The sequence below is a fragment of the Hypomesus nipponensis genome, chromosome 17 (genome assembly GCF_054491055.1).
Source record: "Hypomesus nipponensis isolate SF chromosome 17, ASM5449105v1, whole genome shotgun sequence".
Lineage (NCBI taxonomy): Eukaryota > Metazoa > Chordata > Actinopteri > Osmeriformes > Osmeridae > Hypomesus > Hypomesus nipponensis.
The window spans coordinates 14,747,800-14,763,398 of NC_140377.1; the positions used below are offsets into that span (position 1 = coordinate 14,747,800).

The window sequence follows — 15,599 nt, forward strand, 5'->3', positions numbered from 1 at the left end:
AGAAGCCTGTTAACGACCATTCATTTGAATCAGGTGTGTTGGAGCAGGGAAACATCTAAAACATGTAGGGCAGGGGGTCCCTGAGGACCAGAGTTGAAGACCTCTGCTCTAACAATCACTGCTGATAGACGGCCTAAAATCTTGTATAGCCCTATTTCTGATACCGTGGCGGCAGAAATGTTGCCGTGGCGGGCCGCCATGACAAACTCAACATAGGGGAAACACTGAGGTGTCAACTCTGGTCTGGTGGAGGAGAACCCATATGGGGTCAAGGAAAACAGCTGGCAGCCAGGCAAGTGCAAATATAAGACACTCAAAGCTTCTCAATAGCATTGCCAACTCATTGTAAGGCATACTTAAGTTGTTCTGATCGTGGCAGGGGGATACATATTTGTCGAAACAACAAATGTTGTCTTACTAATGCTTTGTATACAACCATTCAAGGTAACATGTGTTATTTACATCAATGTTACAGCTAATCTAGAAGAATCTCCATACGGGGAAGCCGGTACTTGGACTGGACAGCCCGGTCCGACAGCATGTGCTGACGCACATAGGCATTTATATAAACTATCTGGCTTCGCGCACGGTAACGCTGTTGATTAGCAGCGAGAATATGCTGTATTGCAGCCATGGTGTCTCACTCGCGTGGACTTCAGCAACCCCTTATATTTATAGACTGAGGTGGAGCCTCGATCTCTTGATGAGGTTCCAGCCGAGTTCAATTACACCTGTCAGTTTCCCTGATATCTGTGAAATATCACAGGGTTGTTGATGTTTTTATATCTAATGTAAACTCATGCAGATGCCGAATGTTTGTGAAAACGTAATGAGTGATAATAATGATGATTCGTTTTATTTATGTAGCTACAGGAACACATGGGCAATTATTTATTTTTATATTGTTTTTTTTCTTCTTATGCTATATTTTTTCTTGTTCTGCAGCCGTGGACGCACATTTATCACGCATAAGCGCAGCTAGTTCTGGCAGGGCAATCGGGCAGCGCGCGTCATTCATGTAACGGGGACGGAAGGCGTCTTACTCCACCTTCCTTTACTCCACCCACTACCACACCCATGTTAGCAGCGCATATCCATTGGGCCACGTCCGATAAGGCGTCCTTAAAAGATGCGCGGATATGCACACACTCACCCCGGTCGTTGTATGATCAGTGCTGCTGCCACTGCTGTTTCTGGTCCCGCGTCTCTTGGTTGTCTTGTTTTTCGGCTTTGCCATGAGCGACTCCTCTGATTCGGAGCCGACCCATTTGTTGGGGGTGTTTGGTGGAGGTTCCGATCGATCACCCGGAGGTGCACCCTCCGTGGAACTCGGCGACAACGGGAATGGCCAAGTTCGACGCAGCTCGCGTCTGGCCCAGAGATCGGCTACCATCACTGATTGGCCAGTCCATCGCATCCTCGACTCCCTGTACGACCGGGGTGTGTCACCTCCCAGGGGATGTAATCACGAGGAACTGTTCGATTTTTTTATGGAGTGCGGCGGTATCGCTCCTCCCGTTCCCCCAAGTGCTCCGGCAGGGAAAGGCAAGGGGAAACGGGGCACCTCTTCCCAACCGGCATCCGGGAAAAGGGCTCGAGTCCAGGGGAGGAGCCCGGCCCCGGCGGCGTCCGCCTCCAGTTCGGATCCGGTGCTGGCGGCCCTGTTGGACATCAAAGTATCGCTGGCTGACATGGGAGCTCGTGTCGTCGCGTTGGAGGGCAGGTCGGCGACGGCGTTGGCTCCGCAGATTCCCGGGTCCGGAAGCACTCCTGCGGCCTTGGAATATGCAGCAAATCCTAGGTGGACTCTGGCTTCCGCCTTACCAGCAGCCGCTTCTGGGGCGCCGTTCCTGTCTCCCGCTGCCGGCATTTCCGCCCATCTGAGGAGCCAAATCCTAGCAGGTACCGACGTCAATCTGGTTAAAATACTGCTATGCTCTGCGGATCCGGTGGATAGGCGGGTAGTCGAGTGCGGGGAAGTGTCCGTGCTCCTCAAGGGGTGTGATCCCAGGATGTCCAAAAACCTGACTCTGCCCGAGTTCTACGTGGCTTTCGGCGTATACCGCGACACGCTCTGCGAGGCTTACCCTGAGCGCCGCGTGGAGTTCGATACCTACCTAGCATTGATTTCCGATTTAGCAATGCGCTATGGCGGAACCCTCTTCTACGAGTACCACAAATGCTTTTCTGCCAAGGCGGCACTGAACATCCAAAAATTCAACGTTCGTGTGGATTGGTCGGTGCTCGACCTCGATCTGGTCAGCAGGGTGTTCACCGGGCATGTGCCGATGTGCTGTTCCGTGTGCGGTTCGTTGGCCCACACGGTGAATCTGTGCCCGAGGACTGCATTTGCACCGCCGTTCAAAGCAGAGGGGTCGGCCTACGGTGCCTCCACCTCGGGCGGTCAAGCCGGTCGAAGGAAGGTACGGCCCTCCTCGGCTGCAAGCACCTCGCTGTGCATCACGTATAACGAAAGTGTTTGTGGGTATACTAATTGTAGGTTTCTGCATGCTTGCAGTTATTGCGGGGACGCTCATCCCCGATCTGTGTGCCCTCGTCGGGCCCGCCCTGCTCCGAAGGGGAAATGATTAAACATCCGTCAACCCCAGTCAATGTATCGAGACTTTCTGCTGCGTTGGGGAGTCATCCCAATCGCTGTTTTGTGTCTTATTTACTCGATGGTTTGGTGCACGGATTTCTTGCTGGTCTTTGTTATCTGCCTGACGTGAGTCATGAGTGCCCCAATCTGCAAACGGCGATCAAAGAGCCGGCGGTCGTCAAAACGCTCCTCGAGAAGGAAGTGGCTAAAGGGTTTATGATCGGACCTTTTCTCGCGCCCCCTTTCGCCCCGTACCGAGTAAGCCCCATAGGCGTCGCAACGCGCAAGTATTCTGGCAAGAAACGCCTCATTATTGACCTGTCTGCCCCTCACGATGGCGTCGTGCCCAGCATTAACAGTTTGATTCCCCGGGAGCCGTTTTCGCTGTACTACGCTAGCGTCGATAATGCAATCAGCATGATTAAAACCGCAGGCAGGGGCGCGTGGCTAGGGAAAGCCGACATCACCGACGCGTTTAAGGTTATGCCTCTTCACCCCTCTCAGTGGCATTTATTCGGCGTTAGGTGGGGCAGCAAGCTGTACTTCTCCGTCAGGTTGGCATTTGGCTGCCGCAGCAGCCCGCGTATTTTTGACTCGCTGTCGGAGGCGCTGTGCTGGATCCTGGTGAATGTCCACAGGCTGCCGTTCGTTTTGCACCTGCTGGACGATTTTTTGGTGGTGGATTTTCCGTTGTCTCCACCCGCTCGCTGTATCTTGGTGTTGAGGGACACGTTTGGACACCTGGGTGTTCCGCTGTCCGCGGAGAAAACCGTAGGCCCGTTTACCTCCTTGGAATTCCTCGGTATCAACCTAGATAGCGTTTCCATGCAGGCGTCGTTACCCGCGGAAAAACTGGAGCGCGTTCGAAGCGTCCTGAAGGCCGCTTCGGGCGCCGCTTTGATGGCTAAACGTGAACTGCTTTCATTGCTGGGACATCTAAATTTTGCAATGCGCATCATACCCCAGGGCCGCGCGTTCGTGTCCCGTCTGTTGGACTTGGCTAAAAGCGTGCCTCATCTCCAAGACTGCGTGGTGTTGGACGACGGGTGCCGATCGGATTTGCGTTTCTGGAGTGTGTTGTGCGAGCATTGGAACGGTATCAGTTTTTTCTATCACGATTCCGTGGAGTCGTCCGTCGCTCTCGATTTTTACACCGACGCGGCTCCTTCGGTTGGGTTCGGGGGGTTTCACGGTAACGAGTGGTTCTCCGGAGCATGGCCCGCAGAGATAGTCTCTCTAGCTCCAGAGACTTACTCCACTGCTCTACACGAATTGTATCCAATTGTGATTGCTTGTCTGTTGTGGGGGCATTTATGGTGCAGGAAGAAAATAACCGTGTTTTGTGACAACGAAGCTACAGTGTACATCATCAACAAAGGGAGGTCTTCGGTCCCTTTCATTAATCGCTTAGTCAGACGGCTAACGTGGACAAGCGTGCTTGGTAATTTCATATTGCGAGCCACATTCATACCAGGCCTAGAGAACAGAAGCGCTGACGCTCTGTCTCGTTTCAATTTTCAGGAGTTCCGAATGCTGCGCCCTCACGCGTTACCGGACGGGTTGGCGTGTCCGCCTTTCCCCCTGACGGTGCTAGACTAGGCCCGGGTGCGCTGCACATGTATGTTGTATCGGCTGGTGAATACATGAGGAAGGGTATCGCCCCATCCACATTAAAATCCTATGACAGGGCATGGACTCAATTTTCTGGTTTCTGCGCCGCATTCGGCGTGAGCCCTAGGCCTGTGAACATGTCTGTTTTGTGTGCCTTCATAGTTCATTGCTTCGAATCACGGAAGCTGCATCCCTCCTCCATTAAAGCACTGGTGTCAGGCATTCAATTTAACGTACGTTGTTCGGAGCCCTCAGCATGCAGCCTGCTCGGAAACCCAAGTATCCGCCTGCTGATGAACGGGCTGAGGAAGCAGCGTCCGGAGACAAAAGATAAACGCTTACCAATCACCTTACCCCTCTTGCACTCGCTGGTGTCCAATTTGAGACAAGGGTGCTTCGGGCCCTACGTCGACACTCTTCTTGAGTCATTATTTTTCACGGCCTTCTATGGGTTTCTGCGGTGTGGGGAATTCACTTCCAGGTGTGCCACTTTCGATCCATGTCGTGACTTAACCTTGTCTGATGTTTCTGTGGCCAGTGACATGTTTACAGTTGTTCTAAAACATTCTAAGACGGATGTTGCATGTAGAGTTACCCCCATCGTGATTGCTCGGACTAATTGTGTTTTTTGTCCACTCTCCTCCATGTCCCGATATCTGCTATGTCGCCCATGGGCGACGCCATCCGAGCCCTTGTTCGTCACCGACGAAGGCAAGGCCATGACGAGATCCTGGTTCGCGCAACGACTCCGCGTACTGTGTGCTCGCTGTGGGCTGGCCCCGGAGCTGTACACAGCACACTGCTTCCGGATCGGGGCGGCCACCTGGGCATCATCCAAAGTGCCTACAGCCACTCTGAAAATGATGGGGCATTGGTCTTCATCGGCGTACGAGCGCTATGTACGCCCCAACGCCTTGGACATCCTCGAAGCCCAGAGGTCTATGAGTTTTGTATGAACGGAGCTTGCGGTCATGTGTAATTACTGCGTTAATAAATGAACGGCATTACAGATGGTGGCTGGGTCGGCTTGTTAACCCATAGCAGTAGAATACCTCTTTTGATCTCGGTTCGGGCGTGGTGATCCGCAGACGTGCTCTGATTTGGTAGCTACCAATCAGAATCCATAGTGTCTGAATCGGGATATCTCTAGAGATACCCTGGACTCCAGGGAACGGCGGGTGCTCTGCCGACACATTTGTTATTCATTCTCACATAGGGACACCGATGATGGTTCATGCACGCCTCGCGTACATCTTTGGGGTTGCCGACGGGCGCTAGAGGAATGGGTCTCTAGAGACAGCTGTAACTCTGCCCTGTATGGATGAGAGGTTACCGGATCACTATCATGGTAGAATGTCTCCGTAGATCTAGGCTCAGCACTGGTGATCCGCAGACGTGCTCTGATTCGGTAGCAATCGATCAGAATCCAGCGTCCAAGTCAAGATATCTGCGGAGACACCCTGGATACCGGCCAGGGAACAGCAGGTGCTCTGCTGACACTAGTCATTCTCACTAGCTAAACATATCTTCGTGTTCCGGCGCACATGCTGCCTTTGTGTACATCCTGATGGGTTCGCTGACGAGCGCAAGAGGGGCAGCTCTCTAGAGGTAGCTATCTGCCCGATGTCGGATGAGAAGGGTACCGGGGAGATGGTCGGTGTATTTGGCTGGTCGCAGGTTCACCTTCCGTCCAGCACATGGTCTGGACGGGATGTGCGCATGGGACGGCTCGGTAAACCGCACATCAGATGGTATGTAACACGATGGATATGCACACATAGTCTTAGTCATTGTTAATGCTAGCATGACCCCTGCACCCAGAAAACGCTTGTTTTCGCCACTAGTACGTACGTAGTGGGATTTCAGGGGTCCTCCTGCGGTTCAGGAGCAGCGGCGCTCCGCTCTACACATAGTCTGCATGGCGGAGTGGTGGCGTGTGTTGGGGGATTATATCTCTATTGCTCTCTGCCTCATATGTCATGTATGTATGTGTTGCATCGAGGAGGCAGGGAGTGCTTCCCTTAGATCATCCACTCCGCCAAAGTTAAATCTACATGTCCATGTCATGTAACAATAAATGCTTAAATCTAATACGCGATTGTCTTGACTGAAATAAGCGCAGCTAGTTCTGGCAGGGCAATCGGGCAGCGCGCGTCATTCATGTAACGGGGACGGAAGGCGTCTTACTCCACCTTCCTTTACTCCACCCACTACCACACCCATGTTAGCAGCGCATATCCATTGGGCCACGTCCGATAAGGCGTCCTTAAAAGATGCGCGGATATGCACACACTCACCCCGGTCGTTGGATGATCAGTGCTGCTGCCACCCTCCACCGTCCCCTTCTCCCCCATGCTGTCTGTATGTCTATCCATCGGGGGATTATATCTCTATTGCTCTCTGCCTCATATGTCATGTATGTATGTGTTGCATCGAGGAGGCAGGGAGTGCTTCCCTTAGATCATCCACTCCGCCAAAGTTAAATCTACATGTCCATGTCATGTAACAATAAATGCTTAAATCTAATACGCGATTGTCTTGACTGAAATGGTTTTAGTTTTCCTTTGAGTGTCAGATATAACTTTCCTTGATGCGGCTGCAGTGAGTGTTTGGTCGCTAAGAAGGCTGTTAAGACTGGGTCAGGCTGATCTTACATTTCCTTCTTAGTGAAAGATCTTCTTAAGCTAAGAACGACTCTGGGAAACACGTCCTTCTTTCACAGCGCTCTTAAGCGCTAAGAGCTTCTTAGGAGCGCTCTTAAGAGCTTCTTAACGAATCTGGGAAACGCGACCAATGTCATAACCGGCAAGCATCTAAAAGGTTCTGAAGAAAATTTAACATAGGTTCCATCCAATGGAATCTCACTCAATTCGCCTAATATTGTTTACAATTTGTGTGTGTAAATCGGGGTTTACGTCACCAGTTTGAAGTTCACCATCTCTCTCCGTCCGCGATTCGCTCTCCTCCTGGCGGCCCACACCTAGTCAATTCCCAGCCTCCACAGCCCCTCGACAATCTCGACTCCAGTGTCCCATCTGTCCACAAACAAAGCAGGCATCCCATCCTGCCATTGGTCGTCCATTCCTGGCAAATTGTTGAGCTGGACCTTTCTGGTTCCCTCTGCCACGGCCTCCTTGTCCACCACGACCACGGCCCTCATTTGGTTTTGATTCTGGTTCTGATTCTGCTGATTCTGGAACATGGTGATGGTAGCCTTCAGCAGGTCTTGATCACACTTCTCAATTTTGTTTTTCTCGCATCTGTCAAGCGTTTTTCTGCGTGATTAACATGAGCGACAATCACGCTTAATTTGGCACTGTCCCACGTCACACACAAATCCTTAACTTTCTCAGATATTTCAGCATCTATTCCGTTCAAGAAACAGTTTCTCAAATGGGCCTCCCACACTGTGACCTCAGGTAGGTTCAGGCAGGAGTACTGAGTAGTTTTGTTGACCAACACTTTATTCCACATGATACAATACATCATTGTAATATTTGATTTTGCGTATGGTTGTGCTCACAGCGGCTCCCTGCCGCACCCAACGAAGACACCGTCTCCTGAGACACCGTCTCGACATCCGGGCAGAGAGCAGCAACAGCATTCCCCCTGAGAAAGAAGAAAAAGAAGACCGGACAAAGGGTGGAGGCCAGGGAGGTGGAGGCCGAGAGAGTTTGAGTCGCACTAGCAATGCAAGAGCTGGGATCCCTGCTATATACCCCACCCTATTAGAAGGGTGTGCCTGATGCGTGATGACGATTTGCTAGTCGCGCTAGGTCTCGCGTCCCCCTGCATGAACCTGCTTCGCTTGTTTAATATCAGCCGGTACATCTATTCCTGAGTGAGCATTGTGTAGCTCCGTTAACCGTACTAGATACTCATTGCAAAGTTCTCCATCTTTCTGTCTACATCCATTGATTTTCGTTATGTCCAATCTCAAAGGAAAAGCTGCACGAACCTGATTGCACACGCCAGTTATTGCTAAACGGTACGCATCATTGTCATTATGGTCCCAATTTGGATTTGAAAGTCTCAAGTCATTATCCAGCCAACCAACATTAATCTGAGAAAACTGAGGTCCAAGCTTTGTCATCAGTAAACATCTCAACTCGTGGGTAGTCGGCCTTAAGTCTCTGCACTAATTCAGCAGCCATCAAGTCACTAATTCAGCAGCCATCCTATTGCCTCCTACTTCTCCGGGCAGCGGCAAATGATCCATCACTTCTTTGATCTCAGATTAAGTCCATGGCCTTTGAACAAGAACAGTATTTCCACTCCAGGCGCTTCTACCATAGCCATTTGCAAGTTCGGAGAGTCAACAGTCCCCAGAAATTTACGCTCGTATTTTTTTACCAGACCTTGTGTGATAAAGCGACGGCACCATCTATTTCTGGTTCCTCTTCGTAACGTTCCGGAGCGGAAGGATAAAGTTGTTGATATCCTGGTGGTGGGCTAATCACAGGTGTGCTACCTGTAGCCAAAGGTCCCCTCTCTGGAATCATCGCTGGCGCTGATAGCGGCTGCGGTTGGTATAGCTGCTACAATCGTTGCCCTTGCAGGGCCTGTAGATATAGGATCTGCTGCTGCAGGTCCGGTTGAAGGAACGTTCCCTGAATAACGGCCACAGGATCGCCCAATAGATCCTGGTTTGCCAGCAGTTGAGGTGGTGGTGGTAGTAATGTCGGAGATGGAACTGGTACTGGGTCTGGAACCTGTACTGGGGCTGGTCCTGGAGCTTGTGGGGCTGGAGGTGGTGCGCGTATTGGGCCAACCAGGAGATCTGAATTGCAAACTTTGAAAGATTGAGAAATTAGTGAGTCTGTCCCTACTCTGCTCTGCTCTCAATAAACTCTCTTCTTTCCATTCACCGAAAGCTTTCCAGTCTGGCTGAAATCTAATTTGTTTAAACAAACAATCTTTGGTTTCTTTCTCTTTCAAAGTCAGATTGAATTTCAATCTCTTAATGGAAAACAACCCCTCTTCTGGAAAACCACAATCATTTACCCAAATAGAAATTTGCTCAATACTACCGTTGCCATAATTTCGTTTCATGTAATTGATATTTGGACAGGATAAATCTGTCCCCAGACCATCATCATTCTTGCTTGAACCACAACCCATGTTTTTTCCTCGTGAAAGAAAACAAACAAGCACAAAAGTAAAATCTTATAATTGTCCCTTCCTCTCTCTTTTTTTCTCAACACTTATATTTAGCAATATCACAACCTTTCAATGATACAATCCTAAATCACAAATAATCAACCAAAAATGTAAAATAATTAAAATGTTGATGTTTGTAATTTATATATAGCTTTTAATCTGACACCATTAGTTGCCCATACTGCTTTTAACCTCAAAAAACGTATCCCACAATTAAAACAAAACTATTAACACTCGAGTTTACAAACTCAAACTTCTATTTTGAAATACCATAGGCTTATATCCTATGTTTGTTTTTTTAAACACTCTTTAAACACAGCTGGTTACTCTTTCTTCAGGGACTCTAACCCAGTACCGGAAAGGACTTTAATCTCTCCTAGGGACTCAGAACTCAATACCATTTCTGACCCAGGGACTTTAAGACACATAACACGATATCACATGTGAATTATGACCCTTTTTGCAACCTTGCATGCTTTTGTACGACTTTAGGGTAACAGGACAAACGTTACAAACGTTTTCCTAATTTGTACGGACTTCAACAGTACAGGACAAAGTTTTCCTCCGGCCTCTGCCCTCCTGATTAACCAAATTAATGGCAATATAGCCAAAACAACACACATTTAGACAATTCAATCTCACAGAGGCCAACAGAATATCTCACCCGTTCTTTAAGATCCCGCGTCAGCAACAACACAATCAGTCAAACTCCCTCAATCAGCCCCGCTGTCTCCTTTTAGTTACTAGTAACTAATCCAATAGTTACTAGTATCTATTCCCGTTTTACTAGTAAGTTTTCATTAGATCCTAGTACCTATTCTTTAGTTACTAGTAACTATTCCGACATCCCGAAACCAATAAGTACTAGTAATTATTGCCAACAAGATATCTAGTTAACATTCAAATTAGCTCCTGAAGATATCTATTTAACATGCAAATGAGCTTTTGAAGATATCTAGTTATACATGCAAATTAGCTGCTGAAGACCACACCTCACAGAAGACGCCGTTTTAACATTTATTTCTATAAACGTACTTGTCACTTTTTACTAGACTGAACTTCTTCAGTCTCCTCAGGAAGTAGAGGCGTTTACGGGCCGCTTTGACCACCTTGTCCGTGTAAACAGACCAGGTGAGATCATTGCTGATTGCAAGGATGAGATCTCTGTCTTCAAGCAAGCCGGAAGGAGGCAAGACAAAAAAGGAAGCCGTTTCTCCCGTGGCGAGCTTTGTCAGATTTGACCCAAGTATAAACAGCTGTAATTCAGTCATCTTTTGACATATCAAGGTTATTGTGGTAAGAAAATGATTAGATTACATGCTCGTGATGAAATTTCCAAAGTTTCGACTCCATACGGTAAACCGTCAAGGTCAAGGCCTCACGTCCGCTTTGGCGTCCTCTTTGTCAAAATCGTTTACACGTTTTTTCGTGAACGGTTTGACTCATCAATAACATATTGATAACTTTTTGTCGGCATGGTCTGAAGATGATCTGTTGCAGTTTTCATGAAAATCGGAGCAACGGCCTAGGAGGAGTTCGAAAAAGTTGGCATTTCTTAAAATACAAATGACGGGAAAACCATCATGACGACAATGACGTCACAGGGTTCAATCAAATTGTCTGCAACTAAGGAATCCAATGACACCTGGATTTGTCACCAATGACCAAATAAGAAAAACGGTCTCACGGTTCAAAAGTTGTGGGCGTAAACGCACCTCCAACTTTGATGCCTTGGTGGTGCTATAGAGCTTCAGGGATCAATATGAAAGTTGCTGACGATAATTAGGAGACTGTTCCAAATCAGTGTGCCAAATTTCAAAACTTCTCACCAATCGCTATGCATAATAATAATAATAATAATAAAGCTGCAAACAGCGATGCGGGTTCCTCTGCAAAATGGCAACATTTTTAAAAATGTACATTGTAGAAGGTCAAGAGTTGGACAGGAGATTACAGGAGAAGGTCAAGAGTTGAACAAGAGATTAAAACTACTTCATGTTGGGCCAACTACAATAGGCTAAGTGGGGATTTGAACTCATGAGCATTAGATTTTAAGGCAGCCTTTCTATCCTCTCTACTACATATCAACTGTTGAGAATGTATGAGTAGAAAGGGCAGACTATTAGCTTTGGTCAGCTTTGGGACAAAGGTTAAGAAACGTTTGACCAAAGTGGAATTGCATGAAATTGCGCATGGTATTTCATAATGATGTCATCCTGTTTAAACATTCAAATTTAAGACAGGCTAAAAGACTGCTGCTGGATTCAAACCTACAACCTCATACTTTGCCAGTCACTGTCCCAGTCCATTGAGCTATTCTCAGTATCGAATATTGTCACGTTCAGTTACTGTATAAAAAAGTAAGCTGTTTCTTCTGTGGTAAGAGTTGTTAGATTCAGCCAAAGTTTTAACTACTCAAATTCAATCATATTTTGACATACCAAGGTGAAATTGTTGATGGTACTTCAGAGTGGTGTCATCTTGTACCCAATAAGGTTTGAAAACCATCAGTCAAAATGATATTTGATTTATTGACACAAAGATATTGAGGCAATGTGGACATTTACATAAATACACCCCTTTCAGACATTTTGTATTCAATTTCTCATTCCATTTCACCCTACATAAAAACACACCTGCCTGCACACTATCCCAATCCATGCCGTTGACCTCCCTCCCAGCGCAAATCACGCCAGCGCAAGTCACGCCAAAGCAGAAATGGTGTAGCGGACGCATGAGGTTTAGATGTCGACCAAAAATTGCCTCCCACAATCAAAACACATTGATCGCAACACTGTTTCAAGAATTTCTCAACGATGGTTTTAAGACCACTTTCCATAACCACAGTGGACTTACAATCAAGAATAGCCTCATTGGCAATAGGTCTATAGCACAGCCCATAATCAACTCCTCGCCAATATGAATGTATAATGGCCGACTCTCACTTCCCATTAAACCACACAACATGCACTCTCAGAGTGACCAACAACATTATTTTAACCAACAAACAACGATATTACAAAGATCTAACTGAACGAACGCAACAACTGAAATCCCTTGCGTAGCTGTTGTAACTAAACTATTTTCCACAAGTCTTGGCATTTTTTGACATGCCACACTGCATGCTGGATACCCAAGAGCGCTGACGCTGATGATCTCGCTGTCCTCCAACTGCCTGACATGATGAGATGCTAGTGACGCGCTAAGGTCTCGGAGTCTCCTGAAATGGGAGGCGTCTTTCTGCCTTGAAGCTGCGTGCGCATCATCATCAAAACCCCATGTATATGTCAAGATAACATCCAAGCTAACAATTTCGCCATATCTGACTGCAGCTTTGTATACCATATGTACTGTGTTATGGTTGTTTGAGTTATACAACTTGCTTAATGAAGTCAATGGCTGTTAAATGTCAAATCCAACTATAAATGTATAAAAGAGAGAGTTCCAATCAAATCAGAATTTTTTTTTAACCTAGAGGTTCAAAAGACAACCTTTGCTTAAACTGACATGCACCAACTCAGAGAACTGAGTTTCAACATCTATTTACATCCACATTTAGTCTCTATTTTTTATTCTACTCTTAAGGCATAACTATGTTTAACTTAAATTCTGCACCCCTCTGTCACCAACTGTCTCTGGAGTGGGGGGTGGGGGCTTCACAGGGTGTCTTCAGGTGTAAACAAGTTACATTTAAGACATTTTAAGACCTTTTAATACCACTTCCAATTGAAATTAAATACAAAATTTACGATGGAAATGCAAACCAAAAGAAATATTTAAAAAATGTTTTTTTTTTTTATTACACAATGGTGGAGCAGAAACTAGCAATTCCATGAATACCATGGAAACAAAGGCAAATGTGTGAGATGAACTGATGTGGAGCACAAATCATCCAAGAAGCAGTACTTCTCTTGAGTGGTTTTTATTCGGATGACTAATCATTGGATTCAGGTCAAAAGTCTATAACTTGAACTGGTTTCTTTACTTAAGACACTAAAAGTCAGCAGCTTGGCATGCTGGGACATGGAAAGGCTTACACATTTAGACTTTCATCAAAGTAAAAAATGCTGGTTTGTCCTTTTTCATCAATGTCCTAAAAAAAGCAGTCTGCAGAGCTACTGTGGGGTGACTGTCGGTCTCTGGAGGGCTGACAGGCAGGGGCAAGCAGGGCCTGCAGGCAGTCAGGGCAGGCCAGCTGGATGAAGCTGTCCTGGGGTCAGAGCTGAAGAAAAGCTGTCAAGCTAGAGTGGGGTAGTCCAGCAAGGAATCTGTTTTTCTCTCAGCATCCTCTATTGAACTCCAGACCTGTAAAAATGAAGAAAGGATCCATGTCAGTTGTGAAAAATGAACCTTTTACATGTACACTTGACATAAACTACAGTTTTCACTGTGAAATGCAATGGCATTACTTGAACTTGATTTCAAATGTGTTGAACTGAGGGAGACCCGGCCATGCAAAGTCACTCCAAACATTTGGCTCGATTCCAGGCTCTGGCAAGAGTATTTAGCTCTAAACTGGTCAATATCTACACATCTGACCAAAGACCAACTCGCCCTTTGCCTGTAAACAGTGATTCTGACTGTCAGAGACCTTTAAATACGCTGACCGAGTGAAACTAGCCTGGCTAACGTAGGTCACTTTCTCAGGAAAATGACAAATGAAATAGGCTTGTTTTGAAAGATCCTATATACTGGCTATCTTCAGCAGACTCTTGTCTACAAAAAGCAGCCCTCCCTGACGTTTTAGGAGTAAAATTGAGTGAACTACAATATCGTTTATACACTGCCAGTGAGTGAGCGAGCCGAGTCTGTCACTGAGGCTAAGTCAAAACAATGTACTCCCGAGACGCAGCTCACTCCACTTAAAAGTTTTCCACAAATCACAAAAATAATCGGAGCATCTGGCTAAAAGCACAATTCCCACATCTTCTAAAGGCTGCCCTCCTCGACATTTTTGGTGTCGACTGAACTGTGAAATGGTGAACTTGTGAACGTGACGCGACCAAAACATTGCTGCCGCCGAAGCCTATGCGGTCTCCCTGGCACATAGGCTTATTACAAATATTTTCTCGGGGGGCGCTGGGGAAATCACGTAGACTTTGGGTGTGTTTTATAGCGCCACCTATGGGCGCATATGGGCCACTAGCCGTGTGGGAGTAGTGAGGGATCTGTTGTATCATTGGACCAAATTGTAAAAAATCGGGTCCAGGACTTTTTGAGCTGTTGGGCCATTTAGCGGAGAAATATACTAATAATAGGAATACTAACAAAAACAATAGGTTCCCTCCTACCGGAGGAACCCTAATAATAATACGAATACTAACAAAAACAATAGGTTTCCTCCTATTGGAGGAACCCTAATAATACTAACAAATACAATAGCTGCCTAATAATAAGAATACTCTTCGCGGCTTGGCCACTAATGAAGCCACGGGGGTTGACCAGTCAAATGGTCAACTGTCCTTTATGTGACCATCTTCAAACAAGAATTTAATTAACATCACCTGTGAAGCAAGAATGGTCAGAGCAGCTTGATCCATTTACCTATCTTCCCCCAGGTCACAAGAACAATACAGCTGAACCCACATTGTCCTCAGACCAACTGTCTCTTCCCCCTCGGTGTCAAAACTCTATCGGGTCACCCAGACTTCCCGTCTCTAGACTTCACGTCTCCAAATGGTATCTCTACCAAATGGCGTTGAATCAACAGTCATTGTATCAAGCCTGTAAACTTCTCTTAAAACACATTCATTGTACATATGACCAAAATTTCTACAACAACGCCCTTACAAGTTTTGGAAAGGATATCTCCCTTCTTGCGCGAGCTCTGACTGTAGAGAGAACTGTCATTGGTTGACTGCCTTCCCAGTGTTGCCAATTAATTAATAATTATTAATTATCCTCCAAATACAATCATTTTGAACCTTTGGTACGATACTTCGCCATTACCAATCTGGCATCACTGAGCACCTTGCAAACTTTGTTATCATTAGTGCTTTAATATGAGGAGGACTGAAAAGTGTCTTAATTTTCTTATTTTGATATGTGGCCATATAAAGAATGTAGAATATAGAATGTTTTATTTGTTTATTTGTAAGACCAAATGCCACAAAAAAAGATTTGTTTTACATTTGCACTCTGCAATTTTGTTAAGGTGACCTCGCATTCTGAGGAAATATACCCCAGCTATGATTACCAAAGGAAATGTATTTTGTTTAGCAGGTTCAAA

General features: G+C 46.5%; 2 protein-coding genes across 2 annotated transcripts in view; one reads left to right on the forward strand and one right to left on the reverse strand.

The window, feature by feature from the left end:
* The first annotated feature begins 2,367 nt into the window (after positions 1-2,367).
* LOC146253664 (uncharacterized) lies at positions 2,368-5,021 on the forward strand. The gene has a single exon (XM_084678326.1). The coding sequence runs from the start codon at positions 2,585-2,587 to the stop codon at positions 4,196-4,198; it is 1,614 nt and encodes a 537-aa protein (XP_084534452.1). The 5' UTR covers positions 2,368-2,584; the 3' UTR covers positions 4,199-5,021.
* Positions 5,022-13,284: 8,263 nt separating this feature from the next.
* The window catches only part of LOC146253665 (uncharacterized), an 86,205-nt gene continuing 83,890 nt past the window's right edge, over positions 13,285-15,599 (reverse strand). Inside the window, exon 4 of the mRNA XM_084678499.1 lies at positions 13,285-13,675. Coding sequence (XP_084534625.1) covers positions 13,607-13,675 — 69 coding nt within the window. The 3' untranslated portion in view covers positions 13,285-13,606. The remainder of the gene's footprint in view (positions 13,676-15,599) is intronic.

What these genes read in the sequence shown, in the direction of transcription:
- LOC146253664 (XM_084678326.1), top strand. Translation starts at nt 2,585, where the DNA reads ATGATTAAACATCCGTCAACCCCAGTCAATGTATCGAGACTTTCTGCT.